This window comes from Strix aluco, chromosome 1 (genome assembly GCF_031877795.1).
Source record: "Strix aluco isolate bStrAlu1 chromosome 1, bStrAlu1.hap1, whole genome shotgun sequence".
Classification (NCBI taxonomy): Eukaryota; Metazoa; Chordata; class Aves; order Strigiformes; family Strigidae; genus Strix; species Strix aluco.
In genome coordinates, this window is record NC_133931.1 from 104,991,900 (window position 1) to 105,018,512 (window position 26,613).

Here is a 26,613-nt window from a genome sequence, read left to right on the forward strand (position 1 = left end):
CAATTCTTTTCTAAAACACAGGATATCCAAATCCATCGGATTTTTCACTCCTGGCAGTACCCAAAATATTGCAGTGTCTTTTCGTACACAGGGAAATGACAGAATCAGACCTAGAAAATGTAAGTGACCCCACCCCCCCAAAACAAAGAGGCAGTGCCTTGTTCTTTAAGTTTAGATTCTTCAGAGGTTTCTTCTGATCCGTGATTTCCAGAGAAATTGTTTTCTTCCAGATAAGACAATATAGTTGGGGGGGCTTCCACTGGCTCAGCCAATGTATCTTCAGGCTAAAAAAAAATATAAAATCCCAAAGAACTGTTTAGACAAAAGGCTTATCACATATTTTAAAACATGAATCAGTAGATTACCTTCCTCAAAGCATAGTAATCAGAACTACCACATTTATGAAACAAAACAGAAATCCAGATCTTTCCCACTTAATATTTTGCCAGTATCTGTCCTTACTCTTATGTTGCCCTTAGAAACATTAACTGTCATTGCTATCATAAAAACTGAAATTTATTAATAGCCAATATATATACCCTCTTTCAGATACAAGTTTTTAATTTGTTTCACCTTGTATTTAATTTTTCCTCTTTACAGTACACATCTAGTTTCTCTTATCAGCAGATGTCACACTAATTTGGTCAAACTCTTGAGAAACACTAGCACACCACCTTTGAACTCCATTCCTCCAAACCAAGTGATGTACACTTGACAAACCCATAGAGAGGGAGAAAGGCACAAGGAATGTGAAGATATCACTGCAGGTCAAAGAGCCTCGAGCTGGCTGGTACCCACCCTTCCCTATGCTGGCTCTGGGTAAGCCATTTCAATAACCTGGTTTCAGCCGCATGTAGGAATGTAAAGAGCCTACTCCCTACTGGAATTGGATACCTGGAGAAATGCTGCCTTAGTGTAGTGAGGGAACTACATTACACAAACCTGGATTTTCAATTTAAATAAAACTTAAAAGTGATTATGTTGCCACGGTAACCTGGGGTAGATTTAACGGGCCAAGCATCCTGGTCTTGAACCAGGTTAAGATGTGCAAAATGGCATAATAGGACTTGCTGAAATACTTCCTGAGTTGTCAGCAAAAGGGAGAGAAGTAAACATCATTGGCATGATTTTTATCTCATTGGTTTTATATCCTTATAATTGAGGAAAACCTGCCAGATACTTCTTGTTTTTAAGAAACATGTTGAAAATAGGCTTTAGGGCTCCATTTGAGGGGGAAAGGAAATATTTTGCACAGTGGGCTGGTTCTGATCCCCACTATATCTGACAAAAGTACTTTCATTTGATTTCAGTTTTATTTACTCCACTTGAGAAATAAACATATGCATGTTCCCTCTGCTCTTATTTTTCTTATAACTATATACCTTGTTCTTGACATTCTGTGTAGAAATATTTAAATTAATCTTTAGAGACCAATAAAGCTTTTTATGCAGCCTGTATATCTGAACCATAGAAAACTTACAGTGTTGAACTGGTCATGTATTAAAGGGTTTTGTGTTTTAAAATTGTTAATAAGACTGGGTCTTGGCTACTTTGAGAAAGGAAGACCAAATTTTCCCTTTAAATGCAATGTCCAGTGACTTCCCTCTTCTGATGCAGAATAACCAATACTTCAGATGAACAGTAGAAAATAATTCACACAGTTTATAAATCATTCCTGATGTTTATTTCTCACTGGGAAGATAAATAAAGCAACAGTAGGACAAAGATTTACATGCTTCATTTTGAGAAATAAATAAAAAAACCTATAAAACAGAACCCCCACAATATTAGTAAATATCCCAAATCTAACTCTCTGCACTAGAAAACAATGGGAAAAATAGAGATATTTACTTGAAGATAGTATAAAAACAACCCAAACCTCACACTATACTCATAAGAATGTAAACTTGATAGATAGTAGTGATTACCTGCCTGATAGAATTAGAAGAATTAGGATAATTAAAAAAGTACATTTGTAATTTATTTAAGTGATTGGAAAAAAACCCCAACAAAATCTCTTGAAATAATCCCAGTCAGTTTAGACATGAAGACATATCTGTGGAATAAAGAAGTGGTATCTAATAACCACACACAAAGGTTAGTGATCAACACCAGCCAATGGAGTTGAAAGGATCTGTCTAGTAAAAGAATGGTAGGGTAGATATCCTCTGCTTGTCCACATGCACTCCCTGTGCACAAAGGCAATGTGGAAATGGATTAGGAGATTACAGGTGGGTATTTTAGTATCTCCTGCCCCATAGAAAATAAAGCAACATGCCACTGCATGTGCACTGCCCACAGCAATCTTTCTTACAGAACTCTAGTAGTATGCTTGTATACATATAGCAAGGAGTATTTGTATAGGTACAGCTGCTCAGAAGTCAGTGAAGCTCAGAGAAGCAATAAATCCCTTTGCTTTCCCATCTGTATTTCCTAATGAGTAGAACAACACTACACAGAGGGCAGCCAGTTACAGTCTAGCTCCCGCAGGGGAGTGAACTCAGAACTACCTAAAACCAGAGTTATAAAAGGTTATTCTGGCCTCTGTGCATAAAACCAGATTCATCATATTCTCTTACTGTCCTGCCCATCACAAAACTTTCCCCCAGAAGAGAATGCTTCTTGGGAAATTCACAGATACTGTTTTCTCTAGATTTTCTGTCCTCTGGTGATAAGGAAAAGACTTTCTGTGTCACCTAGACCATCTCCTTGTAGTTTATGCTGCTTCTTTGACAGTTCTTAGCATCCATACATACACCCCAAATCAGACACTGACAATTTTCCTCCTTCAGGAAAGGTCCAGAATTTACAGAAATCCCCCAGGAACAGGAGAGAGGTCTGACGTGGGTGCAGCAAGCACTTGTTTTAGCATTCCTTAACAGGGAACACAGTGCCTTCCACATTTTCTGGGAGAAAACTTTGTGGCCTAAGAACTAAGTGCTTAGGCTGTACACACGATTTTCAAGGACCATGTTAGGCACCACATTGCCCAGTCTGTTAGGAAATAGAAAGGGTGCCACTGAAGGATTCACACTGTTGAGGACAAGCCTTCATTCTGGGTCTCTGTAAGAGCCCTGCAGGTCTTCCCAGGCTCTCTGGTCTCTGATCTCTGTTTTTTGTGTGACATTCAGAATGTAAGAATGAAATTTCTTGAATGTAACCTCTGTTGCCACAGGCACAACATCAAGATAAAGCTTGTGTTAATGTGATTTAGGAATCACTCCCTTGGAAAAGAGCAACTTTCTCCATGATGGACTTCATTCTCTTGTGCTAATGACACATTTTCTTTGTTATTCTGTCCCCTCTATGTCCAGCCAGGGAACTTCAAAAGACATAAGAGAAAAAATGGCCCCCAACCCATGTCACTGAGTCAAGATTCACATGGGATGCATGGGCACATGGAAGAAATTTTAGCTGGAAGGAACCTCTTGAGGTCATGAAAGTAGATGACTCATGTAAGAGCCAGATTAACTCAGCCATGACTTTGTCTAACCAAATCTTGAAAACTTCTAAGGACAGAGATTTGATATCCTCTTTTGGTGACCTGTTCCAGTGCTACACTATTATCCTATTGAAGAGAGCTTTCCTGAAATCCATCTCGAACCTCCCCAGCTACAACTCACAATTTTTGTTGTCTGTCACTACTGAGACAAGTCTGGTTCCACGCTCATTTCTGTCAATATGTATAAAAGTGTGTGTGTCACTTCTGTAAAGACCACAGAATAAACGATGAGGGAAGTTTACTGAAAGGTAAAATCTGTCAGTGGATTTTATATTTAATTCTGAATGAAGAAACAGTGACAAATACAGAATACCAAATACTAATAGGCCATCCAGAACATACTTTAGAATCCCTATGAAAAGAATTCAGACCTTTTTACATTTCTTGTGATCAGTGTGTGGATAATAAAAAATAGTTTAAAAATGGCAAAACTCATTTGCAACCTTTACTCTCAGATTATTACATTTACTCTAAAGCCAAAAGGACAATCCATATCACTACAGACTGGCCAACCTCATTTTGATCTCTGGGAAAATCATGAGGCAAGTTCTCTTGGAATATGTTTCTAGGCACATGAAGCAGAAGAAGGTAACTAGGAACCATGAGCATGGATTTTCCCAGGGTAAATCATGCCTGACCAACCTGATTGACTTATCTGATAAAATGACTGGATTTGTGGATGATGAGAAAGCAGTAGATGTCATCCACTTTGATTTTAGCAAAGTTTCAACACTGTCCCCCATGGTATTCTTGTACCCAACCTAGGACATTACGGTCTGGATGGCAGAGAAAGAAAATGGGTTAAAAAATAGTTGGATGATTGAACTCAGAGCATAGTGTTTAATGGGACATGTTAATGGGTCCATTCTGGGATCTGTTCTGTTTAACGTCTTTGTCAGTCACCTGAGTGATTCTGATTACAGCAGAGTGCTTGCTCATAAAGTTTGCAGATCATGCCAAAGTGGGAGTTGGAGGTTCATCAATTAATATGCTCAAGTGCAGGACTGACATCCAGAGGGACCTGGGTAGTCTGGAGGAACATGCTAACATGAACCTTATGAAACTCAGCAAGGACAAACACAAAGTCCTGCACCTGGGAAGGAAGAACCCCTTGCAATGACACAATCTGGGGACAGACAAACTGGGAAGCAGCTCTTCAGAGAAGGACCTGAGGATCTTGGTGACAGCAAGCTGAATATGAACCAGCAGCATGCCCTGGCAGCAAAGCAAGCTGTGTTAACAGAAACTCTGGTTACATGCTAGTAGGTCTAGGGAAGTGACTATGCTCATTTATTCAGTGCTTGTTAGACAACATCTAGAACACTGTGCCTGGTTTTGTCTCCTGTTACGAGACAGATATCAATAAACTAGAGTATGTTCAGCAGTAGCTTACAAGACAAACAAGGGCTGGAGCACTTGTCCTGTGAGGAAATGCTGAAGGAACTTGTCTTCTTCAGCCTGGAGAAGGCTTATGGGAGACCTAGTGGCAGCCTAAGAATAACTACACAGGGTTTATCAATGATATGGAGCTAGGGTCTTCACAGTGGTGTCTGGCTGAAGGACAAGTGACAATGGGTATTAAGTTGAAACAAGAGAGATTCTGCTTGGATATAAGGATTTTCATCAATGTCTTCATTTTCATCAATGAAGACAGACCTTCATTTGAACAAGCTGTACAGTGAGGTTGTTGCAGTCCACATCCTCAGATGTTTCCAAGACCAGACTGGAAAAGCTCTGAAAAGTGTGATCAGACCTGACCGATGGCCCTGTTTTGAGCAGGAGGTTGGACTAAATGACCTTCCTTCCAATCTGATATATTCATAGAATCATAGAACGGTTTGGGTTGGAAGGGACCTTAAAGATCATCTAGTTCCAACCCCCCTGCCATGGGCAGGGACACCTTCCACTAGACCAGGTTGCTCAAAGCCCCGTCCAACCTGGCCTTGAACACTGCCAGGGAGGGGGCAGCCACAGCTTCTCTGGGCAACCTGTTCCAGTGTCTCACCACCTTCACAGTAAAGAATTTCTTCCGTATATCTAATCTGAATCAACACTCTCTCAGTTTAAAACCATTACCTCTTGTCCTATCATTACACTCCCTGATAAAGAGTCCCTCCCCATCTTTCCTGTAGGCCCCTTTAAGTACTGGAACGCCACTATAAGGTCTCCCAAGAGCCTTCTCTTCTGTAGGCTGAACAACGCCAACTGTCTCAGTCTGGGAGATGCTCCAGCCCCCAATCATCTTTGTGGTCCTCCTCTGGACCCCCTCAAGCAGGTCCATGTCTTTCTTATTCTGGGTGCCCCAGAGCTGGACAGAGTATTCCAGGTGACGTCTTCTGGGAGCAGAGCAGTGGGGGAGAATCCCCTCCCTCGACTTGCTGGCCACGCTTCTCTTGATGCAGCCTAGGATACAATTGGCTTTCTGGGCTGCCAGCACACATTACTGGCTCATAGCCAGTTTTCCATCCACTAATACCCCTAAGTCCCTCTCCATAGGGCTGCTCTCAATTCACTCATTGACCAGGCTGTATTTGTGCTTGGGATTTCCTTGACCCATGTGCAGGACCTTGCACTTGGTCATGTTGAGGTTCATGAGGTTTGCACAGGCCCACCTCTCAAGCCTGTCAAGGTCCCTCTGAAAAACATCTCTCCAGCATTCTATGGTCCTTGATTGTATTTTTATGATTGCTAGTTCATTAAGAAGTAAGGTTAATGAAAAAGAATGGATAGTATTGTTTCTGGAAAAAAAAAAAATCACACAAACCCAGTAGTACAACACACATGAAATGGCTTGAACACTCGTGATCCAGCAATGAAAATTGTTGGTCCCTACTTTTCCTTTCTGGCAGTGCCTTTCTGACATACAGAGTAGTTCAAATTACAATCTTTTTCTGAAGATCCCTATAGATAAGACATGCCAAGGACAGTTTTTGACTAAATAATCAATTAACAGGGAATCCACAGAAAAACTCTTTATGAAAAGACACCTTTTCTACAGATTTTAAACATGCCTTTTTTGCTGATTCACTGAAGCCTTCTTTGCTGGTTCACAAGGCCCATTAAATGGAAATATTCTGAAATAGTCCAAAGAACGCTATCCATTCCTACTGAACAGTACGGAACTACTTAGCAGAGAAACACAAATTAAAATATACACCATCAACATTGCTAAGTGTCTTTATTCAGAGACTGCATTTTCAAGTATGACCTTTGACTTGTTTCATTTCAGCTCAGCATAGCAATTTCCTTCAAAGTGCTGATTTGGAGAGTTTGTTCAGCTATTTTTTCAGAGTAGCAGTTAAATAAAACTTTCTCAGAAACATCTGCCAGTGATTGTACTGATTGTTAAATTGTCATTTGTTTCTCTGTCTCTTGTTTAATATTTCTAAAGAATAAACTCATTAAAACTCCATGGGTAGTCAGTCTGGAAAGCATGCAAATCCCATGAGTCATTTGCATTTAGACATTTCTAATTTGGCAGTAGTGTTAAACATTTTGCTAAAGGAGACTACATATTTATTGACATGCTGGTATGGCCTTTTGAAATCCCCAGGCATTTTAGAAAAAAATATGTGTGTGATCCCAGGAAATACTTTCACATGAAGTTCTTGCATTTTGAAGAAAATAGTAATTTACTGGCCTTTCAGACTTATGATTAGTTGGCTCAGAAATCTATGTATCATCATCCATTCTGTGATTGGCTCATACAAAGAGTTACTGTAGTAGTAACTGGGACTGTACATAGACACAATGAAGATTGTTTCTACACAGTTCAAAAAATTGACAATCTGCCACCCAAAAAAGTGTCTGTAGAACAAAAAAGAGCTATGAAGAGGCTTCTTTCTTTCTTGTTTTCTAAGGGTGATAAGCTGCCATATATACACATTGACTTTATTAACACTGTGGTGTAGCACTTCAGAGAAAATTGTTTTGTGTACTTAAAGCCTGGTTCAGGTTCCCAGACATTCTTAAAAACATTTTAACAAGAAAATTAAAATAACATCAAAACATACAGTAATTTGTGGAGAAATTAAAGTAAGTGAAAGTACTACAGCTGAATGGAAAAATGTTTGCAATGATATAATCATTGATGAGCAAGTGTGTCTTTGAGAGGCGCATCAGGAAAAGGTGTACTTTGCCTCTTCATTTATGAAGCAACTTCATCATTACCAAATAATAAATTATGTTCTGTAATGCTGTGACATTTTTCCTTCTGGGCATTGATTCTAGCTTAATTATGACATTTGAGTTAACTGTAGGCAACTTCTAGGTCTTCTGAAGAAGGTGTGACACTGCTGTATTACCTTGACATTGTCAGATCTTGAAATAACATTTTGGGACCCAAGACAGATCTCATATATTTGGAAAATCAAAGGAAAATGTGACATTTTTACTCCCTGGGAGTGGTTCATAGTGATGAACAATAGCTATTACACTTTTAGGTCCCTGTTCATGTAAATCATAGATGTGTTACTAATTTTTTAGTAACGTAACAGTAACACTTGATCATTAATAAAGAAAAGTTCTACCTTTTGTACTCTGCAACAGTGAATAATACAGTGAGATTATGTTGAGAAAGAACAATCTAGTGTTGTGCTGGTTTGGACTGGGATAGAGTTAATTTTCTTCATATTAGGAGGTATGGTGCACAAAAAGGCACAAAATGCGAGGGGGAACATGATGCGGTAGGAATCTCTAAAATCACAAATGTTATGGTGAGTAAGGAACAACTGTTTACTCTGTCTTCCAGCAACCACCAAATGAGAGCTGCAGCTAGCATGTTCAGAAGGGCAAGCACAAGGTAAACGTCCTTCACAAAACATGTCATTAAATAAGCTAAGTAATTCTGCAGCAGGAAGCTGAGGATGCTAAAATTCCCATGAGTTGAAAAAACAAAACAAGAAATTCAAGGGTGAAAAATTCAGCTGAGGTCCCCTAAACCCAAACAGATACACTCTTGACTCAAGCATATCCTGAGATGGACATTGTTGCAGAGTAAAAGAGTATTCCCAGTAAGTGTCATATTTATGTTCCTGATCTGTTATTATACTCTCTCCAAAGTACTGGTTGCTGACTGTTATCAAATATACCAGATTTTTGGTCTGGCACAGTGCAGTCATTCTTATGTATGGGTGCATGTTTTTCTCACAGGTGCTTTGGAAGTTGCCACACACGAAAAACTGGCGACAAAATCCAGACCTCACTATCTAAAAAAGTAATACTAAATGAGAAATGTAAAGAAAATAAATCAAATAAATTTACCCTTATGGGAAGATGAGAAGGTGCAAGGGCTTCTTGTGTCTCAGAAATACCTTCACGTTCTTGAATGCTGCCATTGCCACTGATGTCCCCTGAAGCCTGTGCAAATGTAATCATGATAGCAGGTTCAGAAAAGTCAGGGAAAAAAATATGATCTCCAAGGAATTGGCTACTTCAATGCAGAAAAAACTTTTTTTTTTTTTTTCTGTTGGTGAAGCCTCAGTGTCATGATGATGTTATTTCAATACTTAGAGCATTTCATAAAAATGACCCTTCAGAAAAATCAGTCATAGTTCATTTTCTCAAAGGTGTTATAGACAAAAGAAAATGATGTTTTTTGAAAAATTACAGTTTTAGGGGCTGTGTAGTAAAAAAAGAGATTCCCCCATGCAGATAGTTTTAAGTACGATACTGTGTTCCCAAAATGTAATACTACATTTAGTCTTATGAAAAACGTGTAATGGCAAATTACTTTGACTGAGGCACTGAGGATAGATAAAGAAGTGTTTATAAGAATACTCACATAAGGATCATCATCTTCACAATGATCTTCAGTAGCCCTTGGGTCAGATTTGATTGTCAGATGTTGAATTGAGCCCTACATGAAACAACAAAAACAGTTCAAGGATGTAATATTTTAAGTAGCATGTGTGAAGGGCAGGTGAAGGGGTGGGAATAAAACATCAACAAAAAACCCCAGACTTTGCTCTGATTTGCTTGGAAAATAATCTGAAGCATCAAATTTTATGATAATAAACACAGTTTAAAAATGTAAATATGTTCTTACGTTTTCTTTTTGCAAAATGTAGAAAAAATTGAAGTTGCCATAATAAAATGATCATCATGTCCCAATGATAATACAATTGCTACACTGTATTGTTAGCGCCCCAAGTAAAGGATCTAGTCCTAGATTATGTCCTAGAGTCTGCAAAGCACTGTCTGCTTTTTCTAGTTAAGAAGTGCACTGCAGCTCCAAAAATGGCATGCAAAAACTACTAAAAATGGAGACAAAGGATGGGAAGGAGATACCAGTAAGTGATGAAGTGGGTCAGGGAGAAACTACCTTAAAACTTTTCAAAGCAGAAAGAAAGGAGATGGACTTTCTGATAACAAATGTTTCTTATTTTCAAAGTTACAAATTTTATTTCTCAGTCTGACACGCAGAAATTTCATTTTAAACAATTAAGTCTTCTTTCTTAGATTACAAAGACTCAAAGTGTTTTAAGAAACACTTTAGGGATGTTTCCTTGTTACGAGGTCTCACAGAGTTAGGCATGATGCACATGTAGTACAAAAAGATGGTTATTCAAATCAAGAACCATCTTACCTAACACACACCACCTGCCTCTTCCTGGTTTGCTGACTGTATATTTTGCTTTGTTTTTGGATTTTATGTAGACAAAAGCCTGAAGAAGCTGACAGATTTAGTCTTTATCTCTAGACAGACACAGAATACTTTTCAGTCCTATGACTTTTCAAGGAGTTAGAATGTTTATACCACGAAAAGTTCTTAGTTGTGCTCTGTCTGCTGAGTACTACCACAGACACACAGCAGATCTGCTCACTCAGGGGTATAGAAAGCCTGGGTCTTGGTAAGGAAAACTGCAACAACTGTTGAGATGAGAAAAGTAGTATGCTTTTTTGTTACTTAATGCCACCAAAAAATGCAAACTCCACAGGAGGAATAGCTACCATTTATACACACTGCTATATCTGGTTTTCTGCTCATTCTTTCCTTTCTGCAGCAGTCTTACCTCCCTGTCCTAGAAGAACTAGGGAATTATAAGCAAGGAGGTACTTTTGAAGCAATATTTCTGGTGGCTTCTAGAATATTTCAGAAAGGAACAAAATCTGAGATTCTATCTTTAATGATCCTCTAATTTCTGTACCTTCAGAGATGATGAAACTCATGCAGTTGGTGTCTCCTGAGTTTGCAGGCAATCTGAGGTAAGAGCTCAGTGAACAGAACCATCCTATTTCCCTCAAAACTTAATAATGGGCAACTCAGATATTGAACAGTGTCAGACTAACTGAACAGTTCACTGAAAAATTATACATGAAAGGAGACACAATCAGACACTTATGCACTCTCTTGGAAGTGATGCTTTGTTTTCATAGTAGGAGTGAATCCCATTTGGAGAACACATTTTTCTCCTCTTGCTCTAATTTGTGGCCTTAGATGGTGAGGGAAGCAAAATGGAGAGCCCTAATGTTTTCCAAGTGCAGCTGCTACCCAGTTACTCCAACCAGAAAAGTCATGGCCAAGTCTGCTACAGTAGGGACAGTAGGTATGAGGTATTATAATCCCCCTCTGGGTCTTGTGCCTGCTGCTGCCTTCCCTGTTAAAGCTGGTTTGCAGAATCTGGCATCATCACTGATTCAGCTATATTTGGTTGTTGTCTGGTTTCTACTTTTCTTTACAAGCACCAAGGCTAGAATTTCCTTTTGTTTCCATAATATCTGAATATAGTTATGCCCTTTTGTGTCTGGCAACCAGAGCCTTAGGCACACAAACTCCCATTAGCCAGAGCAAACCAGCAACTGACATCCATTCAGAGTCATTTGCACAATCTGCTGTGAATTGTTTCTATTTTGGGCAAACGATGTAAACAGTTCTTGTCATACAAAGAGATCTTGAGGAGGAATCTACCATTTAGTTTTTCTATCCAAAAGCAGTTGTGACATATGATTCATGAAGAAATAAAAGCACAAGACCTAGAGTACACATCACAATTAATAGTACTGAAGCAATCACAATATCGGGTGCAGTGTATGTACTCGATATAACATACAGAACAGCCTGTTTCAGGGGAAATGCCTTAGAGTGTAATCCACCATGCATTCCTGTCACCATATTTACAGATTTGTTGGGGATAATCTCGGTAACTGATCATCACATACATGTTTTCCAAGTGGGGTACAAAAGTGGTCTCATTTTCTTGAATGCTTCTAATTCTTACTTACTAATCAGGCATCCACAATACTCCAGTCATCCCATCTGTCTAAGAAAGGTAGTGCCAGCAGGCAGCTTTCCTATATATCCCTTTCCATCACTTATTTGTTGTTAATCAATATATTCCTGTAATCCTAGGTGCTTAAACTAGTCAGATAAATGATAAAAGTACACTATCCTTGTTGCTTACCAGATGGAGCTCACAACCTGCCAGTACACTTGAACTTTGGAAAGAACATCTCTTTTCTCTAAAGCAAAGGATCCACTCAGTTTTGTGCTGCTGCTTTACTAGTTTAGGGGAAGAGATATTAATCTCACAAGTTTTGAAGTACAAGGGAAGTACAAAAGGGTGACAAAAGAAAAAGGGTGACATTTCCCTTTCAGTTTGACAATGAGTCAATCTCACGCGTATTGACAGCTTTCACATTTCCATTTGGAAGCTCAGTGGCTGAGAATTCCAGTAGGGATGCAGCAGGAAGGGTGTTTGCACTCAACCTAAGAAGGCTTGGGAACCTTGTAGTAGTGATTTCGGTTCATTCTATTTTTCTAAAGCACCTGATAAGCTTCAAGTAATATATAAACTGTAGAAATACTGCTTTATCTTCCAACTATCTTTATCTTTGATGTGATCATTCTCTTCCCTATGTTGATTCTGAAGTAAACATACCTAATTAATAAGAGTTTAAAATATTGACTTTCTATTAAGGTATTTTCAGAAGTTAAACAAATGGATAGTCTGAAATTTGCCCTGCATAAAAAGGCCATATAAAGTTATGTGATATATTTACTCTGAAATTCCTAGTATTCAAACTGATCATTGAGCTTAATATCTGGACCATTAATAAACCTCTGAGGTTCCAGGAACATCTGCATTTTAAGCCATAATTTATATATCTGCACTGCCTGGACCCTAGCCAAGTATGGAAAACACAAGCTATATAATTTGTAACCTCATTTGGGATATAACCATGTAAGCACACTTTCTTGGATGGAGAGTACTTGCATAAAACACTGAGGCATGTGAATTTATCAGACAGTACTTACTGTGAACTTTTCCAATCCTGTGGCTCCTGCATTACCAACAAATATCCCAGAGCCAGATTCAAATACCAAGGCTTGATCTGACCTCTGAAACTGAATTCTCTGATATTCTTCACAGTCCATGAACAAAGCAACATCATTTCCCTGAACAGTCACTGTAAACCTATTCCACCTGTTAGTCATCACTGGCACTTTGAATGAAGCAGCCTCTCGGGAGATATGGGAACCAGGCTCTGTGTAGTACATAATTATTCTCTGGGTGCTGTCATCAACTGGTGACAGTCTCATTCCCAGGTAAATAGTTTTCTGGAAGGCATCTGTTATAGCAAATAGCACTCCTCCACGATCACTGTTGGGTTTCACTGTAACTACGATAGCAAAATCTCTGTAGAAAGGCAATGGTATTATAGCACTTGTCAATCGACCGATGTTAGCATCTGGACCAAAGCTGTAAGCTGGAAACCCTCCATAGCCGGTGACAAAGTAGACAGAAGGAGGAAGAGGAACTCCTATTAACTCCGTGAGGTCAAGATGTCCTTTTGAGCCCCGTTCTGTAAAGTGTGTGAGAAAAAACATGTTATTTATTATTGAGGTGCACAGCCAAGCAAGCCCTTAAAAATGGTAATGTAGTGTTATAATACCAGTAAGATACTTCTAATACTTTAGGCCTCAGTTCAGCTAGTGCTTAAACACATCTAGTACATGTGCCATTCTTTCTCCTTTGACTAACTGAGGTTACTCATATACTAAAGAAAAGCACATTTAAACATTTGGTGAAATTGAGTGGTAACAAGTAGTTCCTGCAACATACATTTTACTTCAGCTGTCCATAAAGTACAAAGAAAAGTGCTGAATGTGCTTGCAGAGTGGATTCAGTGAAGACTGAACAACCTTTTGTTTCCTCAAATAAACTAAGATCCTTTATCCTCACAAACAAGAAGATGACAAGAGCTCTGTAGAAATATTATGACACAGTTTCACAAATACAGGATAAAAATTACAGTGGACTTGCTTTATCTCTTACAGTTACCTGCTTCTACAACAGATGTTAGATTTTATTTATGCCCCTATTCTCAGATTTATCTCCTTAGTTGCACTTTTTATGTAATAAATACTATTCAGCAATCAAAATTTAGTTTTGAAATGAGAGTATTTTTGCTTTGGCAAACACACAGAATTAAGTATCTGCCAAACATGCCCAGAGAGACAACTCCTTCCTGGCAATGAAGAAGCAATGACAGCAGCTAAGTATCTACACCCAATTTTAACTAGAGCCTTGGGAAGGCATACTCTAGCAGCATATCAGAAACTGAACTTCTACCATTTTTCTCATTCTAAGAAGTAAAAACAAGCAAAAAAAGATACCATTTTGAATCATAACAAGCAATTCAGGTCTGAATCTATACAGAGCTCTACTCAGATCTAAAGCATTTCTTCCCTTTGCAATCTCCTCTAAATGTACCTTTTAAAGTTTTAAATTTTATCTGAAAGTCTCAATTCTTCTTACTGGTGTACATTTTCACCCCTTTGAGAATATTTATGTTATACAGAAGCAAACAAAGTGCTAGGGTATATCGTAATGTAGCTACATCATGTAAAACTATAATCACTCAGTAAACTCCAGTTCATGACTAAGTAATTGCTGGCTTTCTCAGCAGACATGAAAAAAGATCTCCATGATCCAAGAAAGTCAGATTTTTAAATCACTTTCTTGATCAAATGCATCGTAGTCGCTCTCTTCTTCTTTGCTGAAAATCTTCAGATCCTGGGTAAAAGAGAGGATGTATTTGGAACCACTGTTTTGCAGTTCCTTCCTTTATCTACCTCATGCACCAGCACATCGTGGTTCTCAGATTAATTCCATCAGATAAAAAAGTAGCGTGGAAAACAGAGGACTTGTAGTAAAACATTACAGATGAGGCAAACAATCTTGAAACCTCACGAAGAACAGATTGAATTTGTATCTCATACTTCACTTTTTGCCCTTCTACCACAGGTGTAAATAACATGTCTAGAAGAATATCTGTGGTGGTGAGCTACTTTGTACCTACACAGCCTGGCATTCAACTGGGCTGCCACTGCTAGTATTCCCAAGGCTTTTCCTTGTGATGACATCTCTGCATCAGGAAAGTTCCTTAAGATGATGTTCCCAGATAGCATTATGCAAAGTAACTTGCTCAATGGTCACTTAATTTTCAACACAGCATGGGGAGAACTGATACCATCTATGGTAGTCTAACACTACAGACATTTACAGGGGACAGGAACTAAAACCAGTCCTTCTTATAAATACATTAGGAACAACAGATACGAGTCAGTCCCCAGATCTGTTTTTTGAAAAAGTACTTACAGAAGCTGAGAACAAGCTCCCAGTCTGCCAGAAGGTAAGCAGTGATGAGACAAATGGAGCTGGCTCCTACCTCAGCCTACTTGTAAAGGACCAAGTCATCACCAGATTCTGATGCATTTCACCCTGAGATGACCTGTATTTTACCAGCAGCCCATACACTCTGGTCATGGATGAGGTGAAGTTTCCTGGTTGCATATAAAACCATGTGATGTACACATGTAATTACAGACAACTTTTGCTTCAGAACTTGTAACACCTGGTTTCCTAGGATCTGTTCCCTGCATCATCATTTTCATTTCAGGTCAGTACATCCTGCCAACCTAGAATATCTCAACTTCTTCCTCATGTGTATAGGGCCTATATCTGCTTTCTACTCCTACATCCCTCCCCTACCCCAGTATGTGCTAAAGGATGGTTTCAAGCTGCATATGTTTTTATTAGCTGGCCAGTTCAGGCATGATAATTAGCCATCTAGAAGGAGAAATTGAATAATTAACCTCACAGCTCTCACCATAGCCTTTTCTCATTAAGATACTAATGTGCCACTCCCACATCATGAGGTTGAGGGTTTCAAGAATATAACAGGCTGGGTGCCCATTAGGAGAGTTCTCTGTTACAGGGAAGATAATAGGATGAAATTAAACTGAGAAAAGGAGAAAATGATCTTAATATGAGAAAAATTGTGCTAACAATGCCACCTCTTTGCCTACAGTCTAATCCTTCAAGGGAGACAGTGACCTTCCCCCATGCTGGTGATTTGAAACAAAAGTGTACAAAACAATTAAAAATGACTGTAGGGAATAATTTCAAAGTTATTAGTTATAACATGACTTTAAATCTTTGTTCCATGTTTTGCAAGCATTCCCAAGTCCTTCATAATATATATATTTGTGCAGTATGGAATGATGAAGTATCTTTCAATTTTCAAATGTACTCAGTTACCTTAACTGTAATAGCTATAGAGGCTGAATAAATCCAGATGGAATAGAAATGACAGTCCATCTGAATACTGCAAACAAAGTAACTGAAAAACTTCGATTAAAATACCTGATTAAAATCAGGCTAAATAAACAAATCTTGCATCACTCTGAAACCTGGCAAGCTGGTTTTGATGAAGAGCTAGAGAGAGGTTCTTCAGTTGAAATACACTTCTGTTATTCATATGCAGTACCATCCTGGGCTGTGTGTCCCCACGTGTTTCCATTGTCCTGGTAGCTTTGCAAACAAATGGTAAACATACAGGACAACCGGATGATCAGGCCCAGTCAGCATGGGTTTATGAAAGGCAGGTCCTGCTTGACAAACCTGATCTCCTTCTACGACAGGGTGACCTGCTTATTGGATGAGGGAAAGGCTGTGGATGTAGTTTACCTTGACTTCAGTAAGGCCTTTGACACCGTTTCCCACAGCATTCTGCTGGCAAAACTGGCTGCTCGAGGCTTGGATGGGCACATGCTTTGCTGGGTAAAAAACTGGCTGGATGGCCGGGCCCAAAGAGTGGTGGTGAATGGAGTTAAATCCAGTTGGCGGCCGGTCACGAGTGGTGTCCCCCAGGGCTCGGCTTTGGGGCCACTCCTGTTTAACATCTTTATTGATGATCTAGACGAGGGGATCGAGTGCACCCTCAGTAAGTTTGCAGATGACACCAAGTTGGGTGGGAGTGTTGATCTGCTCGAGGGTAGGGAGGCTCTGCAGAGAGACCTGGACAGGCTGGAGCGATGGGCTAAGGCCAACTGTGTGAGTTTCAATAAGGCCAAATGCCGGGTGCTGCACTTGGGCCACAACAACCCCCAGCAGCGCTACAGGCTTGGGGAGGAGTGGCTGGAGAGCTGCCAGTCAGAGAGGGACCTGGGGGTGTTGATTGACAGCCGGCTGAGCATGAGCCAGCAGTGTGCCCAGGTGGCCAAGAAGGCCAATGGCATCCTGGCCTGTATCAGAAATAGTGTGGCCAGCAGGGACAGGGAAGGGATCTTACCCCTGTACTCGGCACTGGTGAGGCCGCACCTCGATTCCTGTGTTCAGTTTTGGGCCCCTCACTACAAAAAGGACATTGAATTACTCGAGCGTGTCCAGAGAAGGGCAACAAAGCTGGTGAAGGGTCTGGAGCACATGTCGTACGAGGAGCGGCTGAGGGAACTGGGGTTGTTTAGTCTGGAGAAGAGGAGGCTGAGGGGAGACCTCATCGCCCTCTACAACTACCTGAAAGGAGGTTGCAGAGAGCTGGGGATGAGTCTCTTGAACCAAGTAACAAGCGATAGGACAAGAGGTAATGGACTCAAGTTGCACCAGGGAAGGTTTAGACTAGATATTAGGAAGTATTTCTTTACAGAACGGGTTGTTAGGCGTTGGAATGGGCTGCCCAGGGAGGTGGTGGAGTCCCCATCCCTGGAGGTGTTTAAGAGTCGGGTTGACATAGCACTGAGGGATATGGTGTAGTTGGGAATTGTTAATGTTGGGTTAATGGTTGGACTAGGTGATCTTCAAGGTCTTTTCCAACCTAGTCGATTCTGTCATTCTGTGATTCTGTAAAATGTTCTTCCTGTGCCAAGATGTTATAGCCCAGTTGAAATAAATTATAATCTATCATATTCTCTGTACTTTAGTTTTGGCATTTACTTGCTAAGGGAACTGATTAACAGGAAAAAGTCTGATGTGCTCCATATAGAGACAATTTCCCTTACATATTTTTAGGAAGTACAGAAGCTATGTTTAGAAACACAAAAACTAACTCCTTATCCAGAAACTATTTCCCTTAGGCACTTTTAAATGCTTTGCCTGATAGATTTTGCCCCTTCCTAATAGTTTGAAAAGTGAACTTTTTCTTCCGGTCAAACAAAGCTAATGATTTTTTGATTGTGAATCTAATATTGAGTCATGAGTTGTATTCACACTTACATACCCATAAAGGAACCTCAGCTACAAATAAAATGCATAAGCCATTACTCAAGAGTAAAAAGGTAAGTAAAATAGTAAGCTTGAAGAAGAATATAGGATCTGTACACAGATACCAAGCCTGCTTCCAAAGAGCCATGAGAAAAGTGACCTAGAAAGTGGATGGAGAATATCTAAGGTGGCCAGCAATCAGCTTATCAGACTTGGATGCATCCCAGAAGCAAATCTAATGAATAGAACTGTAGTTTTCCACTTCCATTCTCAAAGGAAGATTTGGCAACTGCAAAAAAGCCTGTTAATTCTCCCCATACAGCATGTGGAGCTGCAGTCTAGCTGCAGTTTCCTAGTCACATATCAAACAGTAACATACAGAGCACAAAACATTTGCTCTTTTAGCATAGGCTCTGAGACAAATGAAACATATTTGCAAAAGGTGGCAGCAAAAGACAGTAAAGAAGAATCAGGATATTCTTTTGTGTAAAACAAGTCAGAAGGCTCAGCAATTATCTGAACTTCAGTGAGACTGGGGTAGAAGCTTGCACCTATCCACTACAGAAAAGCAAAACAAGAAGCTTCTAGCCAAATTCTGTACTTACAGCTCATCCCCAACCCTTAGTGGATTTATCAGGACCTACAGTTACTCTTAAGAGCAGAATACAGACTCATAGCCACAGGTTTTGTTCCCATTCAATTATCTCTGATAAATTCATGTCCCCCTGCTGCAGTTATGTTAGAATAAAAATGCCCTCTTATTCCCTTAAATCAATAGGTAAACGCTATGCTATTTTAAGTACCTTTAAGCCAGCAGAGCATTATGTTTCACCAGTATAATTTTGTTTCAAACGTGTATTGTTACTAAGCCACTGAATATTGGGGAGCATCCAGAATTCATCCTGTTTATGTCCATGTTTCCTAGAACTGGGGCACTTGAAGGTGTGGTACAGAAACAGCTTTAATATTAGCTGTATTTTGTCTCAGAAAAGAAAGTAGTAGAATACCATAAATTGGGATGCTACTTTTATAATTCTAGAGTTATGAGCTGTGCTATTCTTTGCATTTGTTACCATTTGTGACTATATATTATAGTTGGAATTGTTATAGATTTTGCAGATAGCTGGAGATTCCTATTGAGTAGCTTCAGGGACCAGTTGAGAATTAGCAGTGTGTTGTAAAATTCATCCTGTAAATTGATATATGGATTGTTTCAAGACTGCAGATGTCAATAGTAGAGTTTTCTTCTTATTTTAATTGTATTTTTTGCATGTAATTACCTCACTGCTTCACTACTTGAAATAGTGTAACCGTAAAAACAGCAAACCACCATTTTGGCTTTGGAAGATACCTGGTTTCCCTATAGTGTCTTTAGCATAACAATCAATAACAGTGGAAGATCATGAAGCTCAAAATGGGCTGGAAAAAAAGGCAAAGTTCTTTAGAAACAGGTAGGAGGAGAAGGGTTTACTGATTAGGCAGAAAAGGAGACCAGAGAGAAACATAATGTTGACAGTAGAAGGGCAACAGTTGAAGAAGTTCCCAAAAACAGAGTTACTGGTATTTCTGGGAGCCATTTCAAAACTGCAGTTGTGAAGAGACAGATACTGTGTCTTAAGCCTTAGTGCTCATCTGACCCCAAATGGCACTACTTTTCTCCAGATCACTGTCAGATATGTGTAGTGCAGGAGCAACATGCCTTACTTCACTCCACACGAACTAAGCAGGATGGAACGGCAAACCTGTGGGATCCAAAATACTTTTCCACTGCTCACAAGGGGTGAAGTACAGACGAAAGAAAAAAACCTACCTGCTTGGAGGCCTATTACATTTGCTTTAATTGTTAAAATACAAAACCAGTATTTATATCTTATAAATGGGAGTGGAGGCAGAAGCAGAGAAAGGCCCAGATTCATATAATTAGCTTATTATACTCATCTGTAACTTTTAGGTTAGGAATCTTCTTTCAGATGCACTATTTGTCTTCACAGAAAGAGTGCCGAGAGTAACCAGTGACACCAAAAGGCAGTTTGTTCCAACCTAACAGCTTCTGGAGGCATGTCACTCTCTCATAATCTAGACACACATGCATACCCTGAAAAGAAATGGACCCGAGTTCACGTACATGGATGAAGATGAAGGACATATCCAAAGGTCAGGCTGTATCTGTACTACATAGTTGAGAGCAGTAGCAAAGACCCCTAGATCATTGAAAGAACACAAATGCAGAAAAAATGCCTGGTCAGTTTAGGTGGGGCACAGAGCCTGGTTGGATCTACAGTTTCTGGAACCCAGAGGACTGCTGTCTGGACTGCACACAGGCGTTACCTCATACCAGCTGCTTCCTCCTGTGCTGGGTTTGTGTGGTGGGGTTTTTGCTAGCGGGGGAGGGGGCTACAGTGGTGAGAAGGAGGAGGAGGAGGAGGAGGAGGAGGAGGAGAAGGCGGGAAGGCTGCACTGGAGCAGTCTGTTGCTGGGAGGACTGTGACCCATAGGAGGGACACACTCTGGAGCAGTTTGTGAAGAGCTGCAGCCAGTGGGAAGGACTCATGCTGGAGCAGTTCACGAAGAGTGCATGTCAAAGAAGACTGTCTCCCATGAGAGGGACCCCATGATGGAGCAGGGGAAGAGTGTGAGGAGTCCTCCCCCTGAGGAGGAAGCAGCAGCAGAAACAAAGGGTGATGAACAGACCGCAACCCCTGTCACCTGCCCCCCTGTGCTGCTGGGGAAAAGGAGGTAGAGAAATTGGGAGCAAAGCTGAGCCTGAGAAGAAGCGAGGGTTGGGGTGGAAGGTGTTTTCAGTATGTGGTTGTATTTCTCATTGTCCTGCTCTGACTGGTAAATTAAGTGGTGGTGGTGGTGATGTTCACATTAAATTGATGTTCTTTTTCTTCCCCAATTGAGTCCGTCTTTTGCCTGTGACAATAATGGGTGGATCATCCCTCTCTGTCCTTGTCTCAATCCCTGAGCTTTTTATTTTATTTTCTTCTCCCCATCCCTGAGGGGGAAGGAGTGGGCGAGTGGCTGCGTGGTGCTCAGTTTCACTTTGGGCTTAAACCACAACACCTCCTCATGCTTTCCCATGTGGAGTGGGGTTTTCCGAATGCTGGGCCTGATCCCAAACCATTGGTTGATCAGGCCTCATCAGACCAATGTCAGTCCACTGAAATTAGTGAAAAGACTCCTTGTGAACCTAGCAGGCTTTGCATCACACTAACAATGTCTTTTTCACTTGTTTACCCATTTTTAATGAGTGCAGGTGAAGTGACGTATGCCTTGATATAAGTGTATGTAACTCCATTACCAAGACTGAATTTGCCTGCCTTTTTTTTCAAATGCTATCAGGAACTGAGGTTTATATTAAAAGCTATTTTAGAAATATGATTAGAATCTCAACTTTTCTTACAAATAGTGATTATAAACCTGAGATCTTCTGACACCTGGAGTAGAATATTTGTATTTCCTGTTGTCTAACAGAGCTCATATAAAACATGGAGTACCCACAGCCGCTGTTTCTAGCTAATACACTGCACTTCCACACAACCTAACTTCTAAGGTGGTATAAAGTATACTAGCATATAGGCTTTAGGAAACCTACTATGACAGAGACAAAGACTCCAGGGTTGCCAGTAAGGACACTGTTTCTCAGTGTGCTTTTATCCTTGGTTTCACCACTAGAAAATATACCAGAAGCAGAGTTCAAAGGCAAAGCCGTCATCCCTGACAAAGACAGAATTACCCATCTTATTCTCATTTTAGACCTACAATTTCCAAGGCCCAAGTCTGAAAAAAAGAAAGAAATATTGATGTCAAGTCCTTTGAGCAAAAGAAAATGAATAGCATTGTATGGTGAGACCAACCCATCTTGCACTATAGCAAAATAAACACACTTCTGTTCTCTTTCATGCTATAAGAAGACGCTTGAGCTAGACTATCTCAGTTACATCTATAACTACTCTACTACAAAGACTGAAGTTGCACATAAAGGACTGTCATATTTGGACCCAACCACTTAAATTTTAGCAGTAATATTTGTTCAGCTGATATTTTAAGGATTGTCACATTTATTTCATCCATCATGTTTTTAGGTAGAAATGCCTTTTAACACAATTATTCAGGTACATCAGCTGCCACATTTAGCCAAATTCTGCTCCAGGTTAATGAACCTTAACAGGTACATAAAAGAGTCAGAATAACATGTTTAAGCAGATGCTATTTGCTAAATGTAAGAAGCCAACCACCCTAAAACCAGCTAAAATCATGGCAGCTGTTTTTAACTCAGTCAAGGGAAGGCTTGGATGGCTCCAGTGGTTGGGGGATGGGATGGGGTGAATACTGGCTTTTGAATGAAATTATTGCTTTCCCTTTCCTTTTAATTTATAACTTAAGTTCACCTAGAATTTCTCTTCAGACTCTCTTTATCAGAGCTGCTGTCCATAATCCTGTCCCATGCTTGTAAAAGCCCATTCGCTCCATAGTGGTTGGCTTTGCATCCTGTGAAAGAACCCCTCATGTCACTGCTGTTCACTGCTACACAAACCTTGCTGGCAGCTCCTTTTCATGTTCTTTTAAGGCAATGGGATAAAAGCAATATTCTGTGAAGGCTTTCAAACCAGATGAGGCTCAGAGCACCTAATGTCAGGCACTTCTGTGTCTATAAACTTGAGCCAAGCTGACCTTGTTTCTCTGTCCTCTTTCAGTGCAAATAATCATCAACTTAGGTTTTAAGCGTCCTTTCCAGTGGTGTAAATAAACCATCTCTGTCTTAGTGGCTCAGTGCACAGCCTATGTTTTCTCTACTCTGCATTCAAAGAAATGCTGTAACTGTAAGAGAACATTATTTTATACTGGATAGAGTTGTGAGGTGCAGGAAGATTTCTTTTTCCCTGCTGACAAAGTATATTTATTTTGCAGTTAACAAAAAATATTTATAGCAATAACATAAAGCAGAGGAGGATTTCCACATCTACAAAATAAAAGTTAATTAAGTACTGAAGAGGGAAAAATAAAGGAAATATTTTAATACAGTCCCAGATGTGCTACATGAAATAGAAAAGGCTAGCATCGTTGCTGCTTTCAGGAAAAACAGCATTTGCTCTGCTTACCCAGCTCGAACACATTTCTAGCTGCTACTGATAGGTTGTTGGAAAACATGGATCGAATATACTGGTATTAAATCCTGGAGCATTTTCTTTCAGATGTTTACGGAAACCTCAGAAGCTCTTTTTAGTGGTGTTGCACACCCAAAAGTAAGGCTGCAGTCAGTAGGAGCTGTGGTACTTACTGACACGCAAAATCAGGCCTGACATTCTTTTGTGTAAACCATTTTTCCAACACTTTCTGCCAAGCTCCCGCTTTTACATCATCACCATTCTGCCATCTACCGGACAAAAATGTATGTAGTTCCCGTACCTAAATACAGTTAATTAAATACACATCTACACTGCACAAAATAACCTTCCTTTTTCCATCTTATCTAGTTTGAGAAACTTTATTTCTTTACATGACTTTCAAGATAACCAAGAAAAATATTTTGTCTTCTGTGCAAGCCATTTTTTCAGTTTTTCTCATCTAATACTGGCCTATGTTCTTATTGTTTTGTTAGCTGCTCATCTAGAAGATCTTCCATATATATTTTTCTGCACATTGCTTTTTGTGTACAAACCCAAGGCCTTTTAATGGGTATCTTTCCTCAGTGAACTGTCCTCCTTTAATGACAAAAATCTGTGTTTAAAACACATCTTTTTCTTTGAGTCACAGCAGTATAGAATATCAAATATAACACGGATATTAAATAGCTATTGTCCTTCTTTCCTCAGAAGCAGATGAGAGGCAAAAGTACAAAATATTTAGCAATTCAATTATGGTGGTGTGGCAAAGCTAACTGAGCTGTTAGCTAGAAGACCAATAAACTGAAAACCATCCATTGTCTGCTGCTTGTTCTAGGGCAGTCTTATGGTCCAGGTTATATTTAAGGTGAAACAATCACAGTGACCCACCTAATTTTATGATCATGAACAACTGTATGCACACATGTGTAGGAATATATGTGATTGTAAAGAAAAAGGAAGAACTTATGGACCTGGTATATCTCCAAAGGATTAGCACAAGAAAAGGGAACCATCTTTGAAGGGATACCTTTCACAGGTAACTAAATGACTCAAAAGGCCTCATAAGCAGAGTGTGAACCAGGCCTGGAAGGAGTATGGCAAGTACAGAGAAAAGTGCCAGCGGGTTTCAAGGTCAGAAAGATAAACAGGACTCTGATTTCCACGTGCACTAGTGCAAAAAGAAAAGGCAATTTAGTAGAGATGCCCTTCATGGAAAAGGAAGATTTCCAGACTTGCAGGAATACTTCTCTGTAAAAAGACTTTCAAAAAAATATACACCCCCCTGCCCCAACAACAACTTGGCCTCTAAATATTGCAAAATGTTTACCATGAATTTAGAAGCCTGCAAGGGGAACACAGCAGGGCACAAGCAGTCCATGAGACTTCTGGAATGCATGAATGGTAGCCTCCCAATAGAGGTGATCATGGAGCCAATGAGGGGATTCTGGCCACAAACTTACGATCAAGGAAGAAGTAGGGGATGTGAAAGTTGGGTTCAGCCTTTGCTGTAGTGATCATAAGATGATGTTCATAATATGATCTTCTCAGGATCCTGAGAAGATGGAACAGGGCAAGCAGTAGCATTACAGCCCTGGACCCCTGATTAGCTGGCTCCGGTTGACCCTGCTTTGAGCAGGAGGGTTTGATTAGATGATCACCAGATGTCACTTTCAACCTCAGTGGTTCTTTCATTTTATGAGTCTAAGCATATTTATAATGCCATAGTAATAGTCTCACTGTCTTCTGAAAGGAGAATTTTGAAGCAACCCGCTTTTATAGTACTCACACCAGTATTCAAGCAACCAAAGAGTAACAGTTCTTTGGCATTGTCACAAGCATGTAGTAGATCTATATCTGACTGCACAAACAGCTTCTCTAAACAAAAAGTAGGTTTTTTTTTTTCCATTTATATGCACCAGAATTGCTATTTTTCAGCATCTGCTTTAACAGAGATAGATACAGATGTATTTCTGAAAGTGGAGGGACAGGAGTCCTCCGTGCTTCCTTTCAGTAGTAGTCATATAACACCTATATTCTCTTAACAAGTTCCTCAGACAGATGCAAACTACCATGCCTAAAACTTCTTCCACGCATTTTCATTTCTGGTTAACGTAAAATATATTTAGTTGGCCAATTCTACCTTGAACACATGCTTCAACTGATCAGATAGCTGCCTTTAACTGCCTGAAGCCTATTACAAAGCTGATGAACCAAAGTCTTCCCAGTAGTGCCAGATGTCATAGTGAGGATCAAGAGCCATATGCTGTGGTGTGGCAAGTTCAGTTTGGACTTCAGGATGAGCTTGTTTGTTAGAGGGTGGAGCAGTGCTGGCACAGCTTGATCAAAGAGGTTGTGGAATCTTTTCCCTGGAGGTTTCCAGGCAAATCCATAGTCTTAGTGATGGTGATACTCCTGCTTTGAAGACAGGGCTGGATGAAATGACCTCCAGAAGTTCCCTCTAAATGACATTTCTTTGATGAAAAATAGACTTCTTGGCTATCATTATGGTGTAGTAGTATAAATACTTAGGATAAATGGTTGATTACTTCTCTGTACCATGTCAGATTACACTGATGAAGAATACAGTAATTTCAGTAATTTAATGGTTGGACTAGATGATCTTCAAGGTCTTTTCCAACCTAGATGATTCTGTGATTCTGTGATTCTCTGTTCTATTTTGGAACATCAATAACAGTGGAAGTCTAAAAACCGAGTCTTTCAGAAATCTGATTGATTTTTTTAAATTTGTGCCAACTTCCAGTATTTGAGACTACTGAGTTTTTACCCACTCTCAATACTTTAGGAAGGTTAATCAGTGGCTTTAGCAACAGGCATCCACAAACATTTTCAGTTTAGCTGTTACATCAGGAGTTACCATCTTAATTACTTCCTCTCTAATTTTTACCTTCTTAATTGACCTCATGCTTTGAGCTGGTGGAGTGCATGAATTCTCTGGCTGAATCAATCTGCCTTTCTCTAACCCTTGAAGGATAGATTGGACAAGAAACTTCATTTTCTCCATTGCCTGACTGCATTTAGGTGAAATTTGCTGCTAGACAGTTGGCAGCCGTGCATCATGTGTCGTCTCTGTGTGTAACTAGTAGTAGTTACTTGCAACAGGAGTAGTACTCATTTACTACTCAGCCAAATAGCCAGATCAGAGAGTAGATGTAGTATGGAACTTTATCCCAGACAAAGTAAAACTGCTTGTCAGCACACAAGAATGCTTGTTGCACTATAGCATCAAGGTATGGCTAGAGATGCAGGCGCTTACTACTTAGATCAATCTCACTTTGAATTAGCAAGTACTCATTTTCTTCCTTTGATATCTAAAGAATTGCTGTGAAGCACAGTCTGTTGTCAACAGCCTGTGCCCTGCATAATAATTGAGCTCTGTGCAGAGAGATTTAATAATCTACTTGTTTATGACAAAATCACCTACTACTTTTCCATTCCTATGCATGGTTGAGGGAGATACTATGCAGCAAGATCACTTGATTCCTTTGTGCATGCA

At 39.9% G+C, this 26,613-nt stretch overlaps 1 protein-coding gene across 2 annotated transcripts in view; it reads right to left on the reverse strand.

Annotated features, from left to right (window-relative positions):
• Positions 1-26,613, reverse strand: part of COL15A1 (collagen type XV alpha 1 chain) — a 157,524-nt gene that overhangs the window by 92,553 nt on the left and 38,358 nt on the right. For both annotated transcript variants that reach the window (XM_074830061.1, XM_074830054.1), the window contains exons 3-6: positions 12,759-13,306; positions 9,285-9,359; positions 8,765-8,860; positions 158-284 (exon numbers count right to left, since the gene is read on the reverse strand). In XM_074830061.1, coding sequence (XP_074686162.1) covers positions 158-284; positions 8,765-8,860; positions 9,285-9,359; positions 12,759-13,306 — 846 coding nt within the window. The remainder of the gene's footprint in view (positions 1-157; positions 285-8,764; positions 8,861-9,284; positions 9,360-12,758; positions 13,307-26,613) is intronic.